Raw genomic sequence first — 26,487 nt, 5'->3', positions numbered from 1 at the left:
GATGAGCATCTTGGATAGATATCCTTTCGTCTTTCATGATGTCAGGGAAGTTTTGTGTCAGGAGTTCTTCAACTATTTTCTCTGTGTTTTCTGTCCCCCCTCCCTGTTCTGGGACTCCAATCACCTGCAAGTTATCCTTCTTGATAGAGTCCCACATGATTCTTAGGGTTTCTTCATTTTTTTAAATTCTTTTATCTGATTTTTTTTCAGCTATGTTGGTGTTGATTCCCTGGTCCTCCAGATGTCCCAGTCTACATTCTAATTGCTCGAGTCTGCTCCTCTGACTTCTATTGCGTTGTCAAATTCTGTAATTTTATTGTTAATCTTTTGGATTTCTACATGCTGTCTCTCTATGGATTCTTGCAACTTATTAATTTTTCCACTATGTTCTTGAATAATCTTTTTGAGTTCTTCAACAGTTTTATCAGTGTGTTCCTTGGCTTTTTCTGCAGTTTGCCTTATTTCGTTTGTGATGTCTTGAAGCATTCTGTAAATTAGTTTTTTATGTTCTGTATCTGATAACTCCAGGATTGTATCTTCATTTGGGAAAGATTTTGATTCTTTTTTTTGGGGGGTTGGAGAAGCTGTCATGGTCTGCTTCTTTATGTGGTTTGATATGGACTGCTGTCTCCGAGCCGTCACTGGGAAACTAGTTTTTCCAGAAAATCCGCTGACTGGTACGCTGGCTCCAGGCTCTGAAAACAATCGCTGCCTCCCCGTATTTGTTTGTTCTCTGTCTCTAAATCTGTGTTTGTTGTTCAGAGTTCGTAGATTGTTATGTATGTGATCGATTCACTTGTTTTTCCGAGTCTTTGTTGCAAGAGGGATCCGCGGTAGCGTCCACCTAGCACGCCATCTTGGCCCCACCTCCCAGTAAGGGCATTTGATGATGAGCCAAGTTGGAGCTCTATTAAGTTTGGCAGAGTACTACCGCGGCCGGTGTCCCGCTCCCGCCGCCAGCACAGCCAGGCGCGAGTGCCTCCATAGGGTTTTGAATGGGTGATTTTTCAGAAGTAGATTGTCAGGCCTTTCTTCTGAGGTACCTGTCAAATCTCCAACCCTTTGATTAGCAGCCGAGTGCATTAACTGCACCACCCAGTGCTGCCCCAGTGGGGTCTTTGGAGGCCTGTGGACACTGCTTGGCATTCCAGGGACAATCTCGGTAGAACATGGACCCTGAGCTCCTTAAGAAATCCTCAGAAGACTCACTTCCCGGGGAAACTGACAGCAGACCCCATCTCTATGGAAAGACCAAGGCCCTGAGACTCCTGATTGGGGATGTTTGGCATTTGGTCTTGGGAAGTTTTCTCGGGGGGTGGAGGGACTCGCGGGGAGAGTGTTTTAAAAGTTTTGCAAAAACAAATGTTACAGGATCCTTATAGGTTCCTTTGCATTCAATGCAAAGACTTTCATTTAACTGTCAGAATTTCATTTCATTTCATTTAACTGTCTTTCCTTTTGCTAACTCTTGGTTCGTTGCTCTGTTTGACTGTTTTCTTCTCACCTCTCTCCCTCGTTCAGAGCCAGACTATCAGGTGTATCTGAACGCTTCCAAGGTCCCCGAGTTTTCAGATGACCCCACAGAGCTGGAATGCCGGATCGTGGACGTGAAGCGCTCAGACGCAAACGTCCGTTTCACGGTTTCCTGGTACTTCAGGATAAACCCGCGCAGTGACAGTGTGGTCACCAGTGAGCTTCTCGCGGTAATGAATGGGGACTGGACGCTGAAGTACGGAGAGAGGAGCAAGCAACGGGCCCAGAACGGAGAGCTTATTTTTTCGAAGGAGCATATGGACACGTTCAGTTTCCGAATCCAAAGGACTACAGACGAAGACAGAGGCAGTTACTACTGTGTTGTGTCTGCCTGGACCAAACAGCGGAATAACAGCTGGGTAAAAAGCAAGGACGTTCTCTCCAGACCCGTCAACATTTTCTGGGCATCAGAAGGTAGGAGTGTCATTCTTGTTAATTACCCTTTTTTTTGGCTTAAGTCACCCCAGCATATGTTTTCAGATGCAGGTTATCACATTCACTAGGAGTCCAGGAAATACATTCTCAAAAGCAGGTATAATAACTATTGCTTTTATCTATAGTAAGCACTTGATAGGATTATAGAGTCAAGTTGATTCTGACTCATAGTGACCCTATAGGACAGAGTAGAACTGCCCCACAGGGTTTCCAAGAGCAGCTGGTAGATATGAACTGCTGACCTTTTGGTTAGTAGCCAAGCTCCTATCCACTGTGCCACCAGGGCTCTTCTGTAGTAAGAGTCTCTTTAAAATGGTGATGCTGGGAGAAAGGTCAGTGTGTGAGTTTCTTGCGTTCTAGAGAGTGAGCTAAGGACCTGATTGGTGGTGGAGGGTTGTTTTGTAGATGTTCTAAGGATCTGTGGCCGAGACTGCACAGGGCAAACTATTGATACTTTATTGCTCAGCTGGGTGTCTTAGGCAAAACCCACGGAGGCCTTTGGTGTGCCAGTGTCCATGAGTTCCCACTGGGGTGCAGACACTTTTGAGGTGCCGCATTGCCAGTGGGTATCCACAGAGCTGTTGTTCCTGCCCCTGAGGGACTAGGCATCCATTTGGAGAAATTGATTTCTAGGGTGAGGTAACAAGAACTTAAGGGATGGTAAACACTACGTTTGATGCATCTACTCCTGAATGCTCAGAGCGCTGTCTGCCTTGGGACGTTAGGCTGTCCTCATCGAGTCTTTTATCCTGTTCTTGTCCATCATCAAAGGAAGCCCAGGCCTCCTAGGTCCTTTTTCATGCCCCAAACATTCATCACCATATGGTCCTCTGTTTGCCTTCTTTGACGCACTACCATCCCTTCTACATCCCCAAGCCTCGAGCAAGACCCTCCAGAACTCTGTCATCAGCAAAACCCCGTTTCCTGAAGCTCATCGCTCCATGTTCTTTCTCTTACATTAAACTTCACTGACTTCACTCTCACCTGAGGGCATCGTTTCCTCTAGAGCCCTCCTAAATGAAGACATTTTTCCTCTCACACCCCTTATCCCTGGGTGGTGCAAACCATTAAGCTCAGCTGCTAACCGAAAGGTTGGGGGTTTGAGTCCCCCCAGAGGTACCTCAGAAGAAAGGCCTGGCGATCTACTTCTGAAAAATCCATCAGTGAAAACCCTATGGAGCACAGTTCTGCTGTGATACACATGGGGCCACCATAAATCAAAGTCAACTTGACAACATCTGGTTTTCTTCTCTCAGTATACCTTCTGTCTTTCGAGATCGCTCTAGTACTTTAACAACTCTTCAACCCTACTTGGGCCCACAATCCATTAATCCCACCACCTTACCTTGTCCTTTACTCCCGTTGTGTTGTGTCTTTACTTCACTCTTAACCTAGAGTGACCATTTGGCCAGGGTAGTCCAATTTACACCTGTTGCCCTGGTATAATTATTATTAGCACCTTCTTTCATTTTCAGATATGTCCAGAGAGGAACAGGGATAAGAAATCTAGCCACCCTGTAGTCATCTGGCCTAAATCCCAAGTCAGCCATAATCACTGCTTTGCTCACAGCCTTAACTTCCTTGTCCCTCTCGTGCGTTGTACTACCCAGCTCTGCCGTCTCCCTACCTGCATCTGCAGAGCTAAGTGTGGTTAGAGGAAAGCATTCAGACATGTTGAACTGTTCTCACTTTAAATCTATGACCATTACCTCACTCAGGTGGGCCCTCAATGCTACCTGGGAATCCCTCTGCATTTCCTTAATCTGTTTACTTCCCCACTTTCCGAAATAATGATTTCAGACCTTCTCTCCCTGCAAGTCTCAAACGCCTCCTCTCCCAGCCTCACACTCAGGTGTTGATCCTGCTTTCTCTTTTTCTGAGAAAATAGAAGCAGCCAGAAGAGAATTCCCATTCTACCCCATCCACGGCACCCATATTACTCAGCCTTATCTCTAGCAAAAGCCAGTCCCCACCACTGCTCAGACATATAGTTCCAGCAATTCTCTCCTCTCTCTTACATCATCGGTGTTTCTTTCTACTGGCTCTTCCCCATCAGTATGTAAACATGTTGTTAGATTGCCTATCTTAAAAAAAAAAAGCTAAACTGATTTTGATCTATCTCCATCTGTCTGTTCTCCACACTTATCTTACCACCCATTACTCTCTCCTTCCTTTTGTAGCCAAAGTATTTGACTTATCTGTACTTGATGTCTCCATTTTCTCTCCTTCCATCCTCTCTGATAACTCCTCTAATCAGGCTTTCACCCCACTGCGCCTATTAAGATTGCAAGTGATCAACGCATTGCTAAATCCAATTCTCAGTTATCTTACTTAACTCAGCAGGATTTAACAGAGTTGATCATTCCCTTCTCCTGGAAGCACTTTTGTCCCTTGGCTTCCTTGGCATTTGGGACATCACCCCCTTCCAGCTGTTCCTCCAGACCCACTAGCTGTTCCTTCTCAACCTCCTTTGCTGGTTCCGCTTCATTTTCCTGATCCTCAAACATTAAGCTGCCTCAAGACTCAATCTTTGGACTCCTTTTGGATCTCCTCTACATCACATGAATTTAAATACCATTTATACACTGGTTCTGACACCCCACAAGTGTCAGAATAGCACTGTGCTGCATAGGGTGTTCAGTGGCTGCATTTTTGGAAATAGATCACCAAGCCTTTCTTCTGAGGTGCCTCTCGGTGGATTCAAACTGCCAAGTTTTTGGTTAGTGACAGAACACTTAACTGTTGGCAGCACACAAAGAGTCTTGTCTATACCTCAGAGACTCCTAAATTTACATTTCCAGCTCACACCTCTTTCCTGAACTCCAGACTCAATATTCTCTTGCCTTCTTGGCACTTCTGCTTGCCTAATGGGCATCTCAAACTTCAGTTCCTTTCTGCCAAACCTCTTTTTTCTCAGCTTTCTCAAGCACCATTAATGGCTCCATAGTTGCTCAGACCAAAAACTTTAAAGTTACCCTTGACTCCTCACTTTTCACAATTTATTTGGAGTCTAACCACTTCTCACACTCTACTGTTCCAAACCACCATCATCACTTACCTGGATTGTATCGGTAGTCACCCTGCTTTTGCCCTTGCATACAGCAGTTAGAGCGGTCCTGCGAAAATGAAAGCCAGATCATGAAACTCCTCTACTTCAAGCCTTCGAAGGCTCCCCATCTTACTCAAAACAAAACCAAAGTCCTTGTATTGGTCTAAGATGCTTTATACCAACTGACCCCCATTACCTTTTGGACCTCATGTCTTAACTCTCCCCAGCCACTTCACTTCAACCACTCTGCCTGACACCTTTCCCCAAATACACCAGGTATGGACCAACCCTGGGGCTTTCCGCTTGCTCATCTCCTACCTAGAATGCTTTCCCTCCATATAGATACAGGATTGTGCCCTTATTTTTTTCAGGTCTTTATTCAGATGTTGTTTTGGGGGTGACATGAGGCTGTCCCTGGCTACCCTACTTAGAATTGTGATAACACCCCTCCACACACACACACTCACTCACACACACTCTCCATGCTTGCTCTGTTCCTTCCCTCCTTCATTTTCTTTTGAACATCTATCACTATCTAGCCATATCACATGTTTTCCTTATTTATTTTATTTGTTTTCTTCCACTAGCATTTAAATGTAGGAGTTTCTGTATGTTTTGTTCACCATTGTTTTCCCAGTGCCTGGCACATGGAAGGCTCTCAATAAATATTTGTTGACTTAATGAATGGACGAAGGAACCCTCAGGAGAATCAAGAAAGAATGTGGGTGGCTCAGTGAAACCTTAGAAATAGGAGAGAAAAAAATAATATACATGTTCTGCTAATAGATGTGGAACCAAGCGTTCAAGAAAACCCAACATAAAAATCTCATCACTGAACAGATTACAGGATTAATTGTTTTACTGAAGGATAAGAAGAACGTGCCTAATTCATTTATTCATCCATTCAACAAATATTCAAGTGCCTTCCGAGTGCCTGACATTGTGCTAGTATGATATAAATGAATTCTAATGTGCATATGCTTAGGGATTTTTTTTTTAAAGAGAAGTTGGGAGTAACACATTTAAACATCAAGTTAGTGGAGCCGTAGATACTTGCTTAAAATGTTAAAACAGCATCTCTGAAATTAAAGTGCAAGCTAAATGGAAATAATTGGATCTATGACTGCATATGCTCCAATCATCTTAGTAATAAATCTGTTCTGTAATGTTACCTTGGTATGATTAGCATAGCGAGCCTATTTCTCCCTCACTCTGCTCCTCCATGCAGGCTAGTGTAGCTAAGAGTACTTTCCCTGCACCCAACAGAACCTCAGAAGAGAAGAAGCAAATGGCATCACCAAGAACCTGACCTGACTGTTGCATTTAAGTATTATCTTCCCAATTCACCAAGAGTAGGCTTTAGCTCACGTCCTCGGGGGTACGAGTAGCTTCCCAAATCCTCTGAGTTCACTCTTGGTAAAAAACTCAAGGCTTTAAAAATCCTAAAAACCAAACTCTCGCCCATGGAGTCCCTCCTCCCTTTCATCATGAAGTCATTTCTGGCTACTCTGCTACGTCCAGGGGGTGGTTTTCAGCCTGTTTACAGATATACAAGATTCTCTTCTGAGTGTCCAGATTTTGGGAAGTGCTATTGTGTGCCAGTTTGCACATCAGTTACTGTCTCTTTGACATTTTGCTTTTAAATGTATATACATTTTAATTAATCCTGTTGGATATCATCTCCTTCTGGTCTTTCATTCCAGACTCCGTGCTTGTGGTGAAAGCAAGGCAGCCAAAGCCTTTCTTTGCTGCAGGAAATACATTTGAGATGACTTGCAAAGTGTCTTCCAAGAATATTAAGTCACCACGCTACTCTGTTCTCATCACTGCTGAGAAGCCTGTGGGAGACCTTTCCAGCCCCAATGAAACCAAATACATCATCTCCCTGGACCAGGATTCCGTGGTAAAGCTGGAGAATTGGACAGATGCCTCGCGAGTGGATGGTGTCGTGCTAGAGAAAGTGCAGGAAGACGAGTTTCGCTATCGAATGTACCAGACTCAGGTGTCAGATGCGGGGCTGTACCGCTGCATGGTGACAGCCTGGTCTCCTGTCGGGGGCAGCCTATGGCGAGAAGCGGCAACCAGTCTCTCCAATCCTATTGAAATAGACTTCCAAACCTCAGGTGAGCAGGGAGCCATATTGGATCATAGACCGAGCTGCAGGAGGCCTTAGGGCTTTGATCTAATGTCTTCTTTTGTTTTAACAGCCTTATTGAAATGTAACTCACATACGATACAATTTACCCATTTAAAGTGTTCAATTCAGTGGCTTTTAGTATATTCACAGAGTTGTGCAATGATCACAACAGTTTTTCACCATTCCTCAAAAGAATCCCCACACCGCTTAGTTGTTACCCGCCAATCTCCCATTTCCTCGCCCTACCCCCCAGCCCCTGACAACCACTCATCTACTTATTGTCTCTCTAGATTTACCTATTCTGGGCTTTTCATATAAATGGAATCACAATCTGTGGGCCTTTGAGTGTAGCTTCTTATCACTCATATGGAAACTCTGCGTTTAACTTTTCAAGGAACCACTAAACTCTTTTCTGAAATGAGAGCGCCATTGTACATTTCCACTAATAAAGAATGAGGGTCTGATTTCTCCACATGCTCACCAACACTAATGGTTATACTTACTTTTTGATTATAGCTGTCCTAGTAGGTGTGATGCTGTGTGATGTTCCCTGTCGTTTTGGTTTTGATTTGCATTTCCTTCATGTGTTATTTCTCTGATGATGTTGAGTATCTTCTCTTGTGGCTTATTGATCATTTGTATTATCTTCTTTGGAGCGATGTCCATTCAGATCCTTTGCCCATTTTTAAAATGAGTTATTTATCTTTTTATTGTTGAGTTGTAAGTTTCTTCATGTGGTCTGGATTTAAGTCCCTTATCAGATACATGATTTGAAAATGTTTTCTCCCATTCTGTGGGTTGTCTTTTCACTTTCTTGGTATCCTTTGAAGAAACAAAATTTAAAATCTTGATGAATGCAATTTATCTATTTTTTTGTGTGTGTGTCACTTGTGTTTTAATGTCAAATCTTGCTTAATCCAAGGTTACGAAGATTTGTGCCTATATTTTCTTCTAAGAGTTTTTAGCTCCTGTATTTAGGGCCATGTTCCATTTTGAGTTCATTTTTGTGTATAGGGTGAGGAAGGGATCCAAGTCATTCTTTTGCATGTGGATATGACTGGATATCCACATGCAAAAGAATGACATTACTATACGCAAAAATGAACTCAAAATATTAACTCAAAAAGCTGTCCCAGAGCCCTGGTGGCTCAGTGGTTAAGAGCTTGGCTGCTAACCAAAAAAGTTGACAGTTTGAATCTACCAGCTACTTCTTGGAAACCCTATGGGGCAGTTCTACTCTGTCCTGTAGGGTCGCTGTGAGTCAGAATTGATTTGATAGCAATAGATTTTTTTTTTTTTCATCCAGTTGTCCCAGAATGACTTATTGGAGAGCCTTTCTGCCATTGAATTGTATTGGCACCCTTGTCAAAAATCATTTGACCATAAATGTAAGGGTTTATTTCCAGACTCTCACCTTATGCCAATACCACATTGTCTTGATTACTGTAGCTTTGTAGTAAGTTTTGAAATTAGGAAGTGTGAGTCTTCCAATTTTGTATTTTGCTTTCCAGATTGTTTTGGCTACTCTAAATCCCTTGCATTTACATATGAATTTTAGGATCAGCCTATCAATTTCTGCAAAAAAGACACCTGAGACTTTGATAGGAATTGTGTTGATTCTGTAGATCGATTTGGAGAAGAGTCCGGGTGGTACTGTGTTTAAGCACTTGGCTGCTAACCGAAAAGGTTGGCAGTTGAAACCCACAGCCACTCTTTGGGAGAAAGATGTGACAGTCTGCTTCCCTAAAGATTACAGCCTTGGAAACCCTCTGGGGCAGTTCTGCTGTGTCCTATAGAGTGGCTATGAGTGAAAATTGACTCGACAGAAATGCCTTTTTTTTTTTTGGTCATCTTAATACTGTTGTCTTCCAATCCAGAAACTTGTGATATCTTTCCGTATATTTCAATCTTCTTTAATTTCTTTCAGAGGTATTTTGTAATTTTCACTGTACAAATCTTGAACTTCTCTTGTTAAATTTATCCTAAATATTTTACTCTTTTAATGTTATTCTATGTGGAATTGTTTTCTTAATTTCATTTTTTGGATTGTTCATTGGTAGTGAATAGAAATATACTTGATTTTTATTTATTGATCTTGTATTTTGCAACTTCGCTGAATTTGTTTATTACTTCTAATAGCTTTTTGTGGATTCCTTAGGTTTTTTTTTTATACAATTTATTTTTTGTTGTTGAGAATATACATAGAAAAACATATACCAATTGAATGATTTCTGCATGTACAATACATTTCAGTAACATTATATCCTTCAAGTTCTGCAACCATTCTCACCCTCCTTTTCCAAATTTTTCCTTCCACTTTAAGATAAGCTCACTGTCCCCTAAGTTTCCTATCTAATCTTTTGAGTTGCTATTGTCATTTTGATCCCATACAGTTCTTAAAAGAACGCAATGCTCAAGGCATCCCTAGAATTTTTTTAAATTAAAGATTATGTGATCTGCTTGCTAATAGGAATAGTTTTACTTGCCTAATTGCCCTAGCTAGAATCTCCAGTGGTGCAAGTGGACATCTTTGACTTGTTCCTGATCTTTGGGGGAAAACACTTAGTGTCTCACATTTAAATATGATATCAGCTTTGGGTTTTTCATTGATGTCCTTTATCTGGTTAAGGAAGGTTCCTTCCATTCCTAGTTTACTGTTTTTATCGGAAGGAGGTGCTGGGTTTTGTCAAATGCTTTTTCTGCTTGTTGAGATGGAGATGATCATATGGGTTTAGTCCTTTATTTGTGTATGTTTTGGTGTCTGTAGGAGTCAGTTCCATCTTGTTTTACATTTGTCGTTTGATGCCTCCTTTAAACTGTTATGTGGAAGAGGGACACATAAATTTTTTTGTATGTATTTCTCGGTGAGGAATGGGTATTGAATCTATTTCTCAGTTCTTTAAGGCTCAGCATAACAAATAAAATCACTGTAGCTTCCAGCTTGAATAGACTGCCTAAGGCTTTTACTTTATTTAATCCACAAAGTTGTTATGGCCAGTTCACATTGTAATTAATTAGGAGAACCAAACCCACTGCCGTTGAGTCAATTCTGACTCATAGCAACTCTACAGGACAGAGTAGAACTGCCCCATAGGATTTCCAAAAGTGGCTGGTGGATTCAAACTGCCTACCTTTTGGTTAGCAGCCGAGCTCTTCACCACCGTGCCACCAAGGCTCCTTAATTAGGTGACCCTGCTATCAAACCTAGTGGCCAGCACAATGTTATAGCCCTGAGTAGCCCCAGTAAACGCTGACTCAGAACTGGAGAGCCTTTGCTTCCTAAAAATCAACAGCACACCTTAAGGCAACACAAAACAAAAAGATCCTCCCAGGTGTCCGTCTTCCTGTCCCCTGACTTCAGGGCTCTTTCCTCTTGGTATTGAGGACCGTGTTCCCAAGGGGCCCCACTGAGTCATGGTTTATTGACTTAGTGTCAGGGAAGAAAGTACAGTGAATGTGATAAAATGTGATTTTAAAAGAATAACAATGAAGTTTTTTTCTCCTTAAAAAAGAAAAAATGAAAATATAGTCAAGTAGAAAGATGGAAAAGAGAACCCCCCATAATCTTACCATGCAGAGACTCTTAATTTGTGTTGTTCATCTTCCTAGGATTTTTCCCTTACATGTTTTCTCCATGACTTTGAGATCAGGCTGTATACATGATGCTATGACCTACTTTTCCTCCTTGAATGTTATAAGCGTTTTCCATGTTATAGCAAATTCTAGGTAAATACCAACTTTAATGACTCTATGTACTAGAATTTGGTGAAGCATTACCCTTTTGATGGATGTGTAGATGACCTGCAATTTTTGCTTTCACAAAACACTGCACTTAACAGTCTTTTTTAGCGGTTGGAGTTGGAACATGGTTTGTGTCCGTGTTTGTATTTAAAAGCTAAGTGGAACGTGGTGTACTCTCTGCAGACTAGGAATCAAGGGACCCCTAGTGACTGGCTGTTCGCTTAGATTCTACATGCCATCATCAGTCATCTGTGAAGCTAATCAGACAGATCCCCTTATAAAAGCATCATTACCCCCAAAATTGACTATAATGAAAATATTTCTAAGCCTGGGATACTGGCCCATATTAACAGTGAGCTGTTGATTTCATTAGCAGGAAATGTACCATTTTGAAGAGTTTGCCACAATGAAGGTCTTTCTCCCCAGACCTTGTCTTCATTGTGAGCCATAGCACAAATGCTCTGTTGATCTCCACAGCCGTGGCCAACAGGGGAAATGAGAACCAAAAGTTGTGACCTAGGAGGCATTTGGGGTTTTGTTTGGAAATACAAAGAAAAGAAAGCAAAATTTGTCCAAATTAGGTAAGTCTTTCTTTGCTATTTCAAAAATTAAGTGAATAGAAGCAAAAGTCCATTGTGAGGATTTCGTACTGTATTGTCATTTTGAGTTCTCTTAAAAGGGGCCTGAACAATTTAAGAAAGCCCTCTTAGTCTAGATCTATCTTTAACCATAAAATTCCTAGGCAGAGAAAAAAAAAGGGGGTGGGAGATCCCATTGCCTCACCATGGTTGCTGCTAACCTTTAAAAAAAACCTTTACTCACCCTAAAAACCCTTTGCCGTTGAGTCGATTCTGACTCATAGCAACCCTATAGGACAAAGTAGAACTGCCCCATAGGGTTTCCAAGGAGCGCCTGGTGGATTTGAACTGCTGACCTTTTGGTAAGTAAGCAGGCAAACTCTTTAACTACTATGGTACCAGGGTTTCCGACGTGTAATCACAGGTGGCTATATATGGCATAAAGCACCCCCAGTCATCATCACAGAGCCATCTCTGAGCAACTGGCATAATTACTGCTCTGTTGTTGTTGTTGTTAGGTGCCATTGAGTAGCTTCCAACTCTTAGCGACCCTATAGGACAGAGTAAAGCTGCCCCATAGGATTTCCAAGGAGCGGCTGGTAGATTTGAACTGCTGACCTTTTGGTTAGCAGCCGTAGCTCTTAACCACTACACCACCAGGGCTCCAATCACTGCTATAAAAACCACAACCAAACTCATTGCCATCGAATCAATTCCAACTCATAGCGACCATATAGGACAGAGTAGAACTGCCCCATAGGGTTTCCAAAGAGCACCTCATGGATTCAAACTCTACAGACCTCTTGATTAGCAGCCGTAGATCTTAGCCACTATGCCACCAGGGTTTCCATCACTGCTACAGGCAAAAGCAAATCTGAGCTGATAAGAACCTGAGGGGGCCGTGGTGGAGAGCTGAGTTAATTGAAGGGCATGATGTCCAGAAGTAGGTTAAGTTCCCTTGTCCTCTTTGCTTTCATCCTTTCCCCATTTCCTGGGACTGCCACTCTGTTATATTCTCTATCCTGCTAGAGTTAAGAACCCTCCTGCTGCTCTTTGGCTAATCAGAACTCACAGCAGCACCCACCCAGGCCTGCCTGATCCCTCTAGTGTCCCATATTCTACTGCTCTCCTTCACTTTTCTCCCAGAAAAATACCGATTATTCATATATCCTTGGTGTTAGGAAAGCAATCTGAGGAATCCGTCTTGTTACTAATCGTGTTGAAATGAAAATATAAACATTTCAGTTCTTTGCCTTGTTGTATTATAGGGCCTTTTACTCACTTTCTCCCAGACATTTCTTCGGGATGGTTAAAAAAAAAAAGTGCTTTGGGGTACTTCTTCTTTACTGGCAATCTGATTAAGGAGGTGGTAGTACCTGTATTCTCAGCATCTTATGAGTTTCAGAATCAGTATCTAAGACCATCTAACTTTTCTTCCCTGGAAACCCAAAGCAAATCCCATAGCACTGATATTCTGGAACCTTCTTTCAGGTCACCCCTTCCTAGCTAGTAGGGATTAGGCTAAGGTAAACACTGAGCTCTTAGGGATCAGCTTGGCTTAAAACTGTATAACATTCTCACCTAAAAGGGAATCATATTGTTACTGTTAGTTGCCATCGGATAGATTCTAACTCATGGTTAACCCCACGTGTGCAGAGTAGAACTGCTGCATGGAGCTTTCAAGGCTTTGACCTTCCAAAAACAGATCTCCAGGCCTGTCTTCTAAGGTTCCTTTGGGTGGGTTCCAACTGCCAACCTTTCATTTAGTAATCAAGTGCATAACTGCTAGAGCCAAGGAGCGGGAGGGAAAGGGGGGAAGAGGAGAATGCAGTACCTAGCCCCTTCCTCTGCCTAGAGGGGAGATGGGAGCTACGAATTCCTTCCATGGAAAGGATACTTCTTTTATTAAGTCACTCCTTTGTGCCTAGTAATCAAATAGCACAATAATACTTATGCCTGTAGTCAAATATATCAGATGGACACTATGGTAAATGCTCTTAAATTCTAGCACTAAGTTCTCTTTATGCATTCAGTCTTCATGTCTCGTGTTTTGTTGCTCACTTGTATGTTCATTATCTTACAACTCGAAAACTTAGAGGGGAGCACCTCTACCTTGCAGTGAGTAGAGGGTACTGAGAACTTAGCATGGCCTTCTGGCCTTTGGAAAAAGGAAAGGGGTCTTATGTAAAAGTAAACTGATTATTGGGGTGTGGGGTATTCTCAGGGCGTGCAGGACAAATCATGTCTGGGTAGTTTTTTAGAGGAATATCTAGGATGCCTGGATCTCTCTTGGCAGACAAGCTGTGCCTTCAGCGTTCCCACCATACTTTATATAAACAGTTGTCATCGTTAGCATGTCTGTGTCCTTACTGTACTTCAGCCTCTTAACAGCAGGGACCCTGTCCCCATTCTCTCCATCAGAACCAAAGGCATCCCTGGTTCATTCCCAACCCTTCTGAATTTCCAACCAACCCTGAACTAGAAGTGAACCACACTAAACCAGAAATAACCCACACGTACTGCGAAGTGGGAGGAGGGGGGAACTTCAAATGAGACTGTGGTCATCATCAGAGAAGAGGTAAAGGAAAAGCCAGAAGCAAAAATAACTTTAAAAAGTTATTATTTTGGTTATAATCTTAAGATGGAGCTCATTTGGGTGTGCCTAATATGTAAGTCCCTCTGAATATTAGAAAAAATAGAACACTTTCTATTCTGTGGGTTTCCAGACCTGTCCCAAGGAGAAGGAGCCACATTTAGATGCCTATTAGAGTGCCGAGAATGGAATATTGAACTAAAGTGTGAAAGAGAACAGTGAGGCCAGCATGGCTTTCTTTCAGGTCCTGTATTCAATGCCTCTGTGCATTCAGCCACACCATCAGTCATCCGGGGAGATCTGATCAAACTCTTCTGTATCATCAGCACCGAAGGAGCAGCTCTGGATCCAGGTACTTCTCTCCATCGCTTTTCTTTCCCCATGTTGCTTTTTGTCATCTCCACAGTGTTACACAAATGTAGAGGACAGGGATTGAATTGTCTGTTTATCTCCCAAATGGCCTGGTTCAGTGCTTTGTACTCAGCGGGGGTTTAATAAACACTTGTTCAATGGATGCACCTGTCTTTTGGATGATTTGGAAACACATCCAAACATTTGAGTCTGAGTTGTCAAGGTGATCAGTGGATCACCTTGGGGCTGATTCAAGCTGTTTGGAAACCCACTGGCAGAGCCCAGCCCCTTCGCTTGTGTCTTTCATTTATTTGAGCTCTTTCTATGTACAGATGCCATTCTAGATGCTGGGAAGAGAGGACTGAAAAGGTGGTTAAAGTCTGCCCTCATGGAGTTTGTAAGCTAGTTAGGGAAACAGACAAGAAATAAATTGCTATGTACTATAATATCAGAGGAAACCCTGGTGGCGTAGTGTTTAAGTGCTACGGCTGCCAAACAAAGGGTTGGCAGTTCGAATCCGCCAGGCGCTCCTTGGAAACTCTATGGGGCAGTTCTACTCTGTCCTATAGGGTCGCTATGAGTCGGAATCGACTCGACGGCACTGGGTTTGGTTTGGGTTTTATAATATTAGAGAGTGATAAACGCTATGAAGAAGTACAGAACAGAGTAAAGGAGTAGCAAGTGACCAGAGGGTGCTATTGTAGTTAGAATTCTTAGAAAATCTTTGTAAATCATTTCTTTGTAGAAAGTATTAGCACTGCCAACAGGATATGTAAGAGCTGTGGAGAGGGCATCAGTCTTACACCTTTCCTGCTCGGCCTCCTTCAGTGCCAGTTGATGTCTCTCTCTTTCATTCTTAAGAACATTAAGTGCACTTGGCATGCCTCTGTTAGGCAGGACTGGACTCTCTTCTGCACTTTCCTAAAGACCCCATAAAAAAAAAAAAACCTGTTGCCTTCCAGTCAATATAGTGACCTTGTAGGATAGTGTAGAACTGTCCCATAGAGTTTCCAAGGAGCAGCTGGTAGATTCAAACTGCTGACCTTTTGGTTAGCAGCCGAGCTCTTAACCACTGAGACATGGAGAACTCAACTCATCCTCTAGGGGCTGCCCTTCTCTCCTCTGAGTGCTTTGACCCCAGACTTTCCTCTTACTACCCCATCCCATTACAAGGGAAACAATGGCTTCTCGCGGATTTGCACCTTGAAATGCCCAAGTTGTGCAGGGTTAACAAAGTTCTGTGTGAAGACTACTGAAATATGGCCTTGGGGAAGAGACTTGAAACCAGTGTTCATTCTGTATTAAGAGGTAAGTTTTGAAGCAAAGTGGGGTGACCTGTAGTAAAACCAAGCAGTGTGAGAAGGGACCTGAGCATAGCTGGTGTCCTGCGACCAGAAGCCTGGATGGCCGCCCCCTGAGGTCTGGCTCCCATAGGACCTCTAACTGAAGGTCACAAGTATAGGGAAGTTCAGGTGGCAGCTAGTTCAGGGGTCAGCAAACCTTTTCTGTAAAGGTAATAAATATTTTTGGTTTTGTGGGCCATAAGGTCTTTGTGGCAGCGACTCAACTCTGCCATCGTGAGGAGAAAGCAGCTGTAGATAACATATAATTGAATAGTGGTGAGTATATTCCAATAAAACTTTATTTCCCAAAACAGGCGATGGGCATGACATGGCCTGCGGGCTGTAGTTTGCCAAGCCCTGAACTAGGTGATTCGTACCAACGTTGGCTTTCTTAGAGAGCTGAACATGGATGAGCTTTAGTTGCTGTTAGCTGCTGTTGAGTCGGCTTCAAATCATGACAACCCCACGTATGACAGATGGAATGTCGCCTGGTCCTGTGCCATCTTCACAACCCTTGGTGTGCTCCAGCCCATTGTTGCAGCCACTGTGTATTTTGGTGCCTTCCAACCTAGGGGACTTATCATCCAGCACTAGACCAGATAATATTTTGTTGTGATCCATAGGGTTTTTATTGGCTAATTTTTAGAAGTAGATTGCCAGGCCTTTCTTCCTAGCCTGTCAGTTTGTCTCACTGTGGTGGCTTGCATGTTACTGTGATGCTAGAAGCTATGCCACCAATATTTCTAATAGCAACCTGCAGGGTCACCCATGGTAGACAAGTTTCAGTGGAATTGCCAGACTAAGACAGACTAGGAAGAATAGGAAGAAAAAGGACGAGCTTTAAGGATAGGAAGAAGGAAAAAAGCGTGTGGGAAGATATAGGAAAAGGAAAAGAAAAAAAAATCCAAAAACTCTTAGTTGGTCAGCTCCATTCATGGGGGTAAGAAATGAGGACCCAGGTCTTGAACGAGCTGCCATTACTGTACCTGAGATGTGGAGGATTAAGGACACAAAGTTGGATTCAGGAGTAAAAATAAGGTAAATGTAAAGGAGACAGCCAGGGAGACGGGAAAGAAATCTCTTTCAAAAGTTGGGATGATATAATATCATTTTTATGCTTAAAGTTCATTTATGATATATATAAAAATAAATCCTTTAAATGCTCTTTCTCAGTAAATTAAGGGGTCACCAGTCGTGCCCTCGATATAAAAGTTTTTTCCTCCAGAGTATTTGGAGCAGCTATAGGTAGCTGTTAGCGTGTGGGTCACAATTTTCTAGAACTTTGCCCTCTAGGACTGTGTGGGTGGAAGATGCTGAATAATTAAACACAAATTGTAAATTCATTTTTCCTCATGCCTCCTGTGGGCTGTGAGGGAATTCTCTTTTTGAAAGGACATGTTGAATAAGTGGGCTGAGTACCAAAGCACTTCTGTGCCAAGGTGGGATGGGGGCGAGGCAGATCATGGCCCTTTTAAGGAGTGTCTTAGGTCAGGTTCTCCAAAAGCAAAGCCAAGAGACAGTGGGCACGTAATTAATTGAGTGAGTACTCTCAGGAGAAAACTGTGAGGCGTGAGGGAACCAGGAGAAGCCAAGGGAAGAAGCCAGGCAGAGATGTGAGTTCAGAGCAACTCTGACTCCTCACAGGGAGCTCAGGAGCATGAATTATACCACAGAGTATGTCCCACCTTCAGGCAGGGGGCCCGGGATTTCATATCCCCTCATTAGTCAATCATTGCCTGCAGGCTGAGTGTCTGGGGAGTGAGGGTATTTCAGACCCTCCAGGAGATGGCTTCTGTCGCTGAGGACAATCCTCTAGGGAAGGGTACAGGTGTGAGAGCCTTAGCAGCCAGCACCTGCAGCAGTGGGGGCTCTGTGCACCAGCTGTGAGAGCGGGGCACCAAACATTACTGCAAGAAGTGATGCCGTTCCTGCTACCAGGATTGCTCTTATAGAAGGCCTATATATTGAACTATGGCAATGATGATGTCTGGGGCAGCCAACATTTATTGAGCACTCACTACATCCCAGCTGCTATTCTAAGCATTTTATAAACGTGGTTAATTTAATCATGGGTACTGTTGTTATTTTCATTTTACAGGTGAAGAAACTAAGTCACAGTGGACTTCAGTGACTCACCCAGGCACCTGGCAAATAGGTGGTGGTGCCGGGATTCTAGCCCAGCAGTGTGGCTTTGGAACCTAGTGTAGTGAGTCTGAGGGAGTTTGGGACCGATCAGGGAAAAAGATAGGGCCGTGAAATAGTAGTGTCACACAACAGGCTATTAGAGCCGAAGCATCAACAGTTTGCATGCAGGGGACAGTCCCCAGCCGATTGAGGCCCTCCAGAGGCAAGCCATGCAGGGAGCCACCAGAAGGGAGCCCCCAGGGGAGAGGAAAGGAAGGAGGGGACTTGCCTGTTCCTGGGCGATGTTCCTCTGCAGCAAAGGGGGAGTCTCTGGGCCAGAGAACTCCAAAAGGCAGCACACCTTCGGGTCCTTCTAACTATCTTGGGCTAGCAGACATTGGGTACAATTTCTCGGAGTATGTAAAGAAGGCCAAACCCAATGCCATGTAAAGAAGGCAGGTGCTAAAAAATCTGCTTATTTGGGCTATTTTAAAAAACAACTGAATGTGTAAAAATTTGAGTTTGACTCTGGGAGGCTTCTTGGGCTAATGGACCCAGCCTGTTATGAAGAAGTAAACAACTTAGGGCTAATACCCCGAGGCCATCTTTGGCTCATTTACAGTAGACCTGGCCACCGTTCCTAGAGGTGCCTTGGAGGAAAGGCCTGGTGATCTACTTCTGAAACATCAGCCATTGAAAACCCTATGGGACAGGGCTGACACATATTGGGGCCCCATGAGTGGGGGATAGACTCGATGGCAGCAGGTTTTATGGCACCGAAGTCACAGCAGGGATCAGGGGTTAGTGTCTAGGCACAAGTGATGGAGAACAGTTGAGATTTTTCACTAACCACCTCTCACGCTTACAGGTGACAGCAGCACCAAGTTAGTTTTCACCGACTACATGAGAGTCATCTGGGTACCTCCTCTCACTCCCTCTGCCCTCAAGCAAGTTTGTTTTCTCAGCAAGAGTTGACTTACATGCTGGGAAGGATAAAATGTTATGGCCAAGTGCCACAGTGGTACAAATCAAATGCTGTATGCTGGGGGTTGATGGGGAGAAAACAAAGATGTTTTGAGCATCAGAGTAGAGAGCAGTCCTCTGGTAAAAAAAAAACAAAAAAACTAAACCCATCGCTGCTGAGTCGATTCCCGACTCATAGTGACTCTGTAGGACAAAGTAGAACTGCCCCATAGAGTTTCCACGGAGCGCCTGGTGGATTCAAACTGCTGACCTTTTGGTTAGCAGCCATAGCTGTTAACCTCTGCACCACCTGGTCCTCTTGTAGGTGGTGGTGAAATTTGCCTGTGGCCCTTACCGTTTTTACAAGGAGTTGAAAAAGGAGCTTTTGGGTAATTTTGCTAGAATAGAAACTTTTCCTTTTGAGTTTTGCTTACATTCTTTTTTAATGAATGTAAGCATCTGAAAATAATTTATTTGCCTTATAATGTGCTGTCTGGGGTTATTAGTGTACTTTTCCTAAATGAATAAATGTTAGTCTTTGTTGAATAAAAATCGTGTTATTTGATGTGTATATAAAAAGCTTTGTCAGGTGAATTGAGGATAAAACAATGCTTTGGGCCTTGTAGTACTCTCTTGACTGCTGGCTGTATCTCAGAGCTGACAAATCTGATATCAGCTGGTACTAGGGAAGAGGAGAGGTCAAGGGTTTGTGACCTGTGCTCTGTTTCCACATTCCAAGAGAATTGTACCACTCATGCCAAAGTCTTCTTTCTCTTAATGCCCATATTAATTTATCTGAGTCTGTTAGAACCTTAATTTTGCAGAGTACTTTACAATTTGGCAGCATTACTCTCTGGGACTGTTAAAAACAGTGTTCAATTTTCTCAGCTTGACATTTTTTTCCTCTTGTTTTGAACTTAAGCACTTCTGCAGGGGGGGAAAAATCATGGTGAACACTAAAATCTAAACTATTTACAGCTCCAAATTTTGTGCCATCCGTTTTATGTTCTTTGTGACTTTAGTGTCCTTCCAGTCTTGAGTTCTTCTGCCTGAAATGTCAAAGGACCCTGCTTTCTTTGAGAGACAGAATATGGAACGACACCACATACTAGCTTTGCATTTTGCATTATCTGTAATAATGGCAAACCAAAAGCAAACCCATTGCCATAGAGTCAATTCTGACTCATAGCATCATAGGACAGAGTAGAAGTGCCCCATAGAGTTTCCAAGGAGCACCTGGTGGATTTGAACTGCCAGCCTTTTAGTTAGCAGCTGTAGCACTTAAGCACTTTGCCACCAGAGTTGCCATAGGCAGGTAGCTGTAAGTTGGAATCAACTAGACAGCAGTGGGTTTGGTTTTTTATGTTTGTTTTAAGGGAGGTAGAGGAGTCCCTGGGTGGTGCAAATGGTTAAGTGCTTGGCTACTAACTGAAAGGTTGGGGGTTCGAATCCATCCAGAGATGCTGCAGAAGAAAGCTTGGCAATCTACTGAAAAATCAGCCATTGAAAACCTTATGGAACAAGGTTCTACTCTGACACACATGCGGTCACCATGAGTCAGAATGTTAACTAGTAACAGAATGGTGACTGGTAAGGCAGGCAGAACGGTGCCAGCCTGTGTTTTCGTTAGGTGCTGTCATGTCAGTTCTGACTCACAGCGACCCTGTGTACAGCAGAATGAGACACTGCCTGGTCCTGCACCATCCTCACAATTGTTGCAGCGTCCATCGTTGCAGCTACTTTGTCAACCTATCTTGTTGAGGGTCTTCCTCTGTTTCGCTGACCCTCTGCTTTACCAAGCATGATGTCCTTCTCCAGGGACTGGTCCCCCTTGATAACATGTCCAAAGTACATAAGATGAAGTCTCGCCATCGTCGCTTCTAAGGAGCATTCTGGCTGCACTTCTTCCAAGACAGATATGTACACGTTAGCCATTATTATGTCCGCCCATTACGCTGACACCGGGGTTTTGTGTTGGGTTGTTCACAGACGACATGGCCTTTGATGTGTCCTGGTTTGCGGTACACTCCTTTGGCCTGGACAAGGCTCCCGTCTTCCTGTCTTCCCTGGACCGGAAGGGGATTGTGAACACAGCTGAGAGGGACTGGAAGAGCAACCTCAGCCTAGAGCGTGTGGGTGTGCTGGAATTCCTGCTGCAAGTGCATGGCTCCGAGGACCAGGACTTTGGCAACTACTATTGTTCCGTGACTCCGTGGGTGAAGTCACCAACAGGTTCCTGGCAGAAGGAGGCAGAGATCCACTCCAAGCCCATCTTTATAACTGTGAAGATGGATGGTAAGAACGGCACACAAATATTTCTGTCGGTGTTTGCAGAATGTCTTCTCTCCATGCTGTGGTGCAGCTGATAGAACCCAGGTTTCCACCATTTGAGGAATGTGCCACAACATGTCCTGCTTTCTCTCTAGACCTGTCCTGGGCCTGCACCCAGGAAGAGCACAAGCAGCTCTTGCTGTTCTCACAGCTTTGGTGTTGTGTTCTCTTGGCTCCATTGGGAAATGATTGCCAAGACTTACTGGAAAGATTGTTGATGCCTCCTCACCTCTTCTGGGAATTTATTGCAGACACACTTTACTGTATCCTAGGGTTGATGTGGATTTGGCCAGGCAGAAGTGGAGGACAAACTTGAGAGAGGGGGTTCAGGTCTTCAGGTGAGGCTATAGAATGAGTGCCTACTTCTCTTACCCTCCTGTTGTTTTTTCTTCTTGGAAAAGGGAGGCTCATCCTTTAATGGAGTAGATATTTCATAGAACCCCAAATGGGAGGGTGAACCCCCTGCCTTATTGGCCCACACAGACCATCAAAGTCAACCTAACTAGAATCTGAGGGTACCCCTCCCACCCTTCTGCTCTGTGAGCATTTCAGAGAGTGGAGACAGAGGTTCCTTGGCTAATAAGAAACAACTCTTTGTTCAAAAAAAGCTTCAGAAAGTAAATGTTAACTAAAATAACTCCGTGGAAATAATAAACTCCGGATGCCTCCAAAGATTATTAGAAGCCTCTTCAGTTTGCTTCCCTCACGATAGGTCAGTTTTGGGGAGGCCTGGATTGGAACCCCAGCTCTTCTGCATCTTCACTGAGACTTTCTGAGTCTTAGTTTCCTTTCTTATCAAATGAGCATAATAATCTCTCATGGGGCTGTTGTGAAAATTAAACCATATTAAATGTAAAATACCTCGCACAATGCCGGACATGAACCCAAGAGACACTGGTACTAATGGAGGATGGGAGATGGGATTTTGGGCTTGTGGGATCTAAATGGTGTCAGTGAATTTCTAAAACTTCATCATTTACACCATCTTAGCATCTTAGAAATTCCTTGCTTGAAGCCACTCCTCATGAAAATCCAGATTTACCACACAAGTGAGGGAGTGATTATACACATTGCTCCATAATTTACTATAGTGTTACTTAAAATAGCTCCCCTAGTGCACTTCAGTTATTTGATGCCTATAATTGATTTATGCACAGGTTTTTTTTTTAAGGATGCATCTGCCGCTGAACGTGTGGTGCCCTTACCCTGACTTTTAAAAATCAATCTGCAGCCAAAACCCTAAAAAGCAAGTTGACATTCAGAAGCATCAAATGAGATCTCTTTTCTGTTTTTTTTTTTTTTTCTCCTCCAGAGAACTGGATAGGGAAACATTTGCTCATTTTTCAACAGATGTGGATGAGCCGCTCCTATCTCAAGCGCCATCCTAAGCACAGAAAAAGGGTGAATGAGACCCAGTCCCTGGGAAAATCCCATCCAGTGGGGCGGGAGGCTGTGGTCTCTACCCGGAGGCCATGTCCATAATGTCACTGACCTGGCTTCCCCTTTGATCTCCCCCTCCCAGTGTTGAATGCCTTCAAGTACCCCCTGCTGATCGGCATCGGTCTGTCCACTGTCATCGGGCTCCTGTCCTGCCTCATCGGCTACTGCAGCTCCCACTGGTGTTGTAAGAAGGAAGTCCAGGAGACGAGGCGTGAGCGCCGCCGTCTCATGTCGATGGAGATGGACTAGGCCGGTGCCTGCGAACCGGAATGAGTGAGGGACGTTCTAGGAGCAGTTTGGGCAAGAAGAGGACAGTGATCTTTTAAAGTGAAGTGTGTTACACTCAAAACCAGCCCTCTCTAATCTCAGGTGGGACCTGGCGCTCTCTCTTTTCTGCATGTCAAGCACTGAGCGCGGACATGTTTACCAGCACACAGCTCTTCTTCCCACGGCACTTTCTTATGTAACAATCGAGTGTGTGTTTTCCCAGCTGCGGCTTTTTAATGGTTAACCTTTGTCTAATTTTTTTCTCCTACTGGTTTATAGATCCTCTGACTTCTGAGTGTTTATATCTTTGTGTTGTGAGGGGTTGCGGTGAGGGAGGGGTGATGGTCTTCAGAGTTCTTGGTCTGGAGTGAGAATGGGGGGAGCCACATGCTCAGAGAGCTGCTAGATGCGACCCTCTACCCGGGCTTAGAAACAACCCAGACCTATGTTGAAAGCTAATTTGTGGCTTATGCTACCCTGCCCCACCCCTATTTTCAGGGGTTTAGACTATATTTGAAATCTAAACTCGCAGTATGTTTCTTCTTGAGCCCAAATGCATTTATTTTGCTCCTCTGCCCCCTTCCCATTTCTTTTGTGTTTGTTTACGTGAGAGTGCTGAAATGGCGGCCCTGGAATCTAGAATCTGGCTCTCCACCGAGCACCTTATTTTACCACCTTAGCCTTAAGAATGAATACGAAGAAAATACACGGCCACCTCTGTCCAGGGCAGTGACAAGGTCTGCAAGGAGGAGGCAGCGGGGGCCAGGAAAGGAACAGACATTGACTCTGATACTTCTGAGGCTCCTGTGCCTCAGGGACCCCCAGGGATCCTAGGAAGTTCGATTTTTGCAGCTCATGCCAGGAGGGGCACTGGTGTTGGGAGCATATTAGGGTGAAGAAGCCACCTCCATTCCCCTCTCTTTCCCTTTCTGGAGGGCAAAGGCATAGCTCATCAAGGGACTTCCGGGAGCTCCCATAGAAACCCCACATCCTTCCTCTGCTGCTTGGGCTCCTTAACTTGAAGGCAAATTGCTGCTTGCAAGACTGACTTCAAGGAATCAGAAATTGCATAGAAGAATCACTCATTTCCTATGACCTTTTCAGTCCTTCAAGTATTTTTAAGACACCCTGCAGGGGGTTAGTGAGAAAGGGTGTATTTTGTGATATGTTTGCTTTCCTATTAGGGACATGAATAAAACCTAGCAATTTATTGTCACGTGACCAGCCTGCAAAGTCGATTTGAGAGCGATCTGTTCTACCCAACTGCTCATATCAGGAGTAGGATGGTGGGCAGAAGGATCTCTTCCATGGCCCCAGCTTTAACAGTGGTCCCCCACTGCACAGCACTGGCCCGGGAAGCATCCCAGCGAGGTTTTCTGAGACTCGCTGGTGGCTCACGCCCTTGCATTTCAGTCCTCTGTGCTTTGGTCCTAGCTGTGAAGGATCTAACACTGCTCTGTCTTCCAAAGGGGAAAAAGATTAGTTTGTTTTGAGCAATAAAGTAATGCAAAATGATGGCCATTCATATGCAGCTCTTTGTCACATTGGCCAGAGGAGCCTCACGCCCCTGGTTCACCGTCCTCATCCCTGTTCCCCTCACTCTGCTGCCCACAGTCAGTTCTGCACATATCACCGAGTCACCCTCATAAGGCAGATGGCCGCCAGGTTTTCTCTTTTGGTGTTGCCCACTGTGGCGACCATCCACGTGGTAGAAATTCTAGATTCTGTGCTGACGATAGCAGTGCCAATGAATTCCAGGCCCAGAGTCTGTGATGGGGAGACGGGCAGCAGATGTGCCTCACCAGAAGGTGAGTCAATAGAGGCAGAGGAGGAAGTCCGAGGAGGACTGGATTTTGGTATTTTCCACACGTCATTTCCTGACTGTGCTATTTCAGAGGAGGTGGGTCACAGATTATTGCACAAATGGGAGTTAAAGGGAGAACACATGTAAGCAGGTGCTGGCTTAGCAACAACCAGTGCGTCTTATTAGAAGATTCAGGATTGTTGCGCTGCAGGTCCTTCACAGTAGAAGAAAAGGGTACTTAGCTTTGGACGGGACCAGGTGGCCCCAGCTGTAGGTAAAACCATGGACTGGGTTATGCCAGACATTTGATGGTGGCAAAGGTGACGTACTTACACAGTTTACCTTTTCCTTTCAAACTGATGTTGCGGTTCGAAGCTGGAATTAGGGAAATGACCTCCACCCCACCCCGCCATCCCTGGCCCCAGCAAACTGCCAGTCACCTGGAGGACGAGAGAGATGTCCCAGGGGGTTGCAACCAGGGTCTGGTTCTTTGCAGGGAAATCAACTTGCCTGGAATGTGTGTCTTTTTAAAGTGTAAGATACACCCTTTTATTGTACCAAATAGGGCTTCCCACAGAGCTCTTCTTGGAAGATGTTTGTGCCAGAAGCGCTGGTGGGAAGGAAAGAAGGGCCTGGACATGATTCACCTGGGTGAAATTATACTTCTCAGCAAAAAGAAACTAAACGTTTGGGGTTTTTTTTTTTTTTTTTTCTAATCATAAAAAACATCCCCAGAAAAAGCCTAAGCTACATAAAAAAAAAAAAAAAAAAAAATTTTTTTTTTTTTTTTATGTTCACATAGAAGCCTCAAAATTACTTTAAATTGTTTACTTTATGATGTTTACATACAATTTTCACTTTTCTAAAAAGAAAAATGCAAACTCTGCCTTTTTTTTTTTTTAATGACTTTTCAGATTTTTCATAGGACAGTGGGACTCTGACTCACCAACTGGATTTAAATCTTAATTTAGAAGCTTATGGAAATACGTGTGCTTTTCTCCCTCCTAGCCACACAGCTTTTGCTACAATCCTGGTAAAGGAGGTCTCCTGCCCAGAGCCCTGTCTGTTTTCCCTTGTGGCTCTTGCTTCTTGCTTTGCAGACTGCCTGCAGCCGTGATTTCTGTCACTGACATCTGTGAGCCAAAGACTGAGCCTTTTTGGCAAGAATACTAAGCAATACTCCACAACTTGCTACTTTCAGAAAACTTTTTTTTTTTTTTTAAGCTTCACCGATGACAACAGAGGAAGAAGGGAACTGGGATTTGGGTAAGTTCTCCTCCACTGTTTGACCAAATTCTCAGAGATGAATATGGCGTGCAGATCACTAGGAGAAAAAAAGTTGACTTTCTTCCTATTTTAGCGTGGCACATATGGGTCTGCAGAATTTTACGCAGACAAAGAAAGGGTCTTGTGTATTTTTGTCCATAGCCAATGTTATATGAACTAATTGTATTGTTTTATACTGTGACCACAAATATTATGCAATGCACCATTTGTTTTGTTGTTTTTTTTTTTTATTTCATTAAAGGAAGTTTAATTTAAATTGAAGTTGTGTGAGGAACGTGGTATTGGCCTCTCTTCTCTCATCTTTTCTGCACGAGGGTCTGTGGCTGAATTTTGGTTGCAGCATAAACACCTTCTGATCTTTCTGAATACAATAAAATCACTAAAGATAAAAGAAGAAATGAATTTAATGGGGACGGATGTTAGGATGCCCACCAAACAGAAAGGTGAGGTCTTAGGATCCCGTTGCTTCTGGAAGGTCTTGTGTTCTTTTGCTGAATTCTCATGACCTTTT

At 43.7% G+C, this 26,487-nt stretch overlaps 1 protein-coding gene across 1 annotated transcript in view; it reads left to right on the top strand.

The window, feature by feature from the left end:
- Nucleotides 1-25,479, top strand: part of PTGFRN (prostaglandin F2 receptor inhibitor) — a 100,651-nt gene extending 75,172 nt beyond the window's left edge. The window contains exons 5-9 of the mRNA XM_003409611.4: nucleotides 1,522-1,947; nucleotides 6,721-7,140; nucleotides 14,311-14,418; nucleotides 20,837-21,142; nucleotides 22,701-25,479. Coding sequence (XP_003409659.2) covers nucleotides 1,522-1,947; nucleotides 6,721-7,140; nucleotides 14,311-14,418; nucleotides 20,837-21,142; nucleotides 22,701-22,867 — 1,427 coding nt within the window. The 3' untranslated portion in view covers nucleotides 22,868-25,479. The remainder of the gene's footprint in view (nucleotides 1-1,521; nucleotides 1,948-6,720; nucleotides 7,141-14,310; nucleotides 14,419-20,836; nucleotides 21,143-22,700) is intronic.
- The last annotated feature ends 1,008 nt before the right edge of the window (nucleotides 25,480-26,487 follow it).

This window comes from Loxodonta africana, chromosome 3 (assembly GCF_030014295.1).
Source record: "Loxodonta africana isolate mLoxAfr1 chromosome 3, mLoxAfr1.hap2, whole genome shotgun sequence".
Classification (NCBI taxonomy): Eukaryota; Metazoa; Chordata; class Mammalia; order Proboscidea; family Elephantidae; genus Loxodonta; species Loxodonta africana.
The sequence above is the reverse complement of the archived record's forward strand: the minus strand, read 5'-3'. Positions and strand labels throughout refer to the sequence as shown.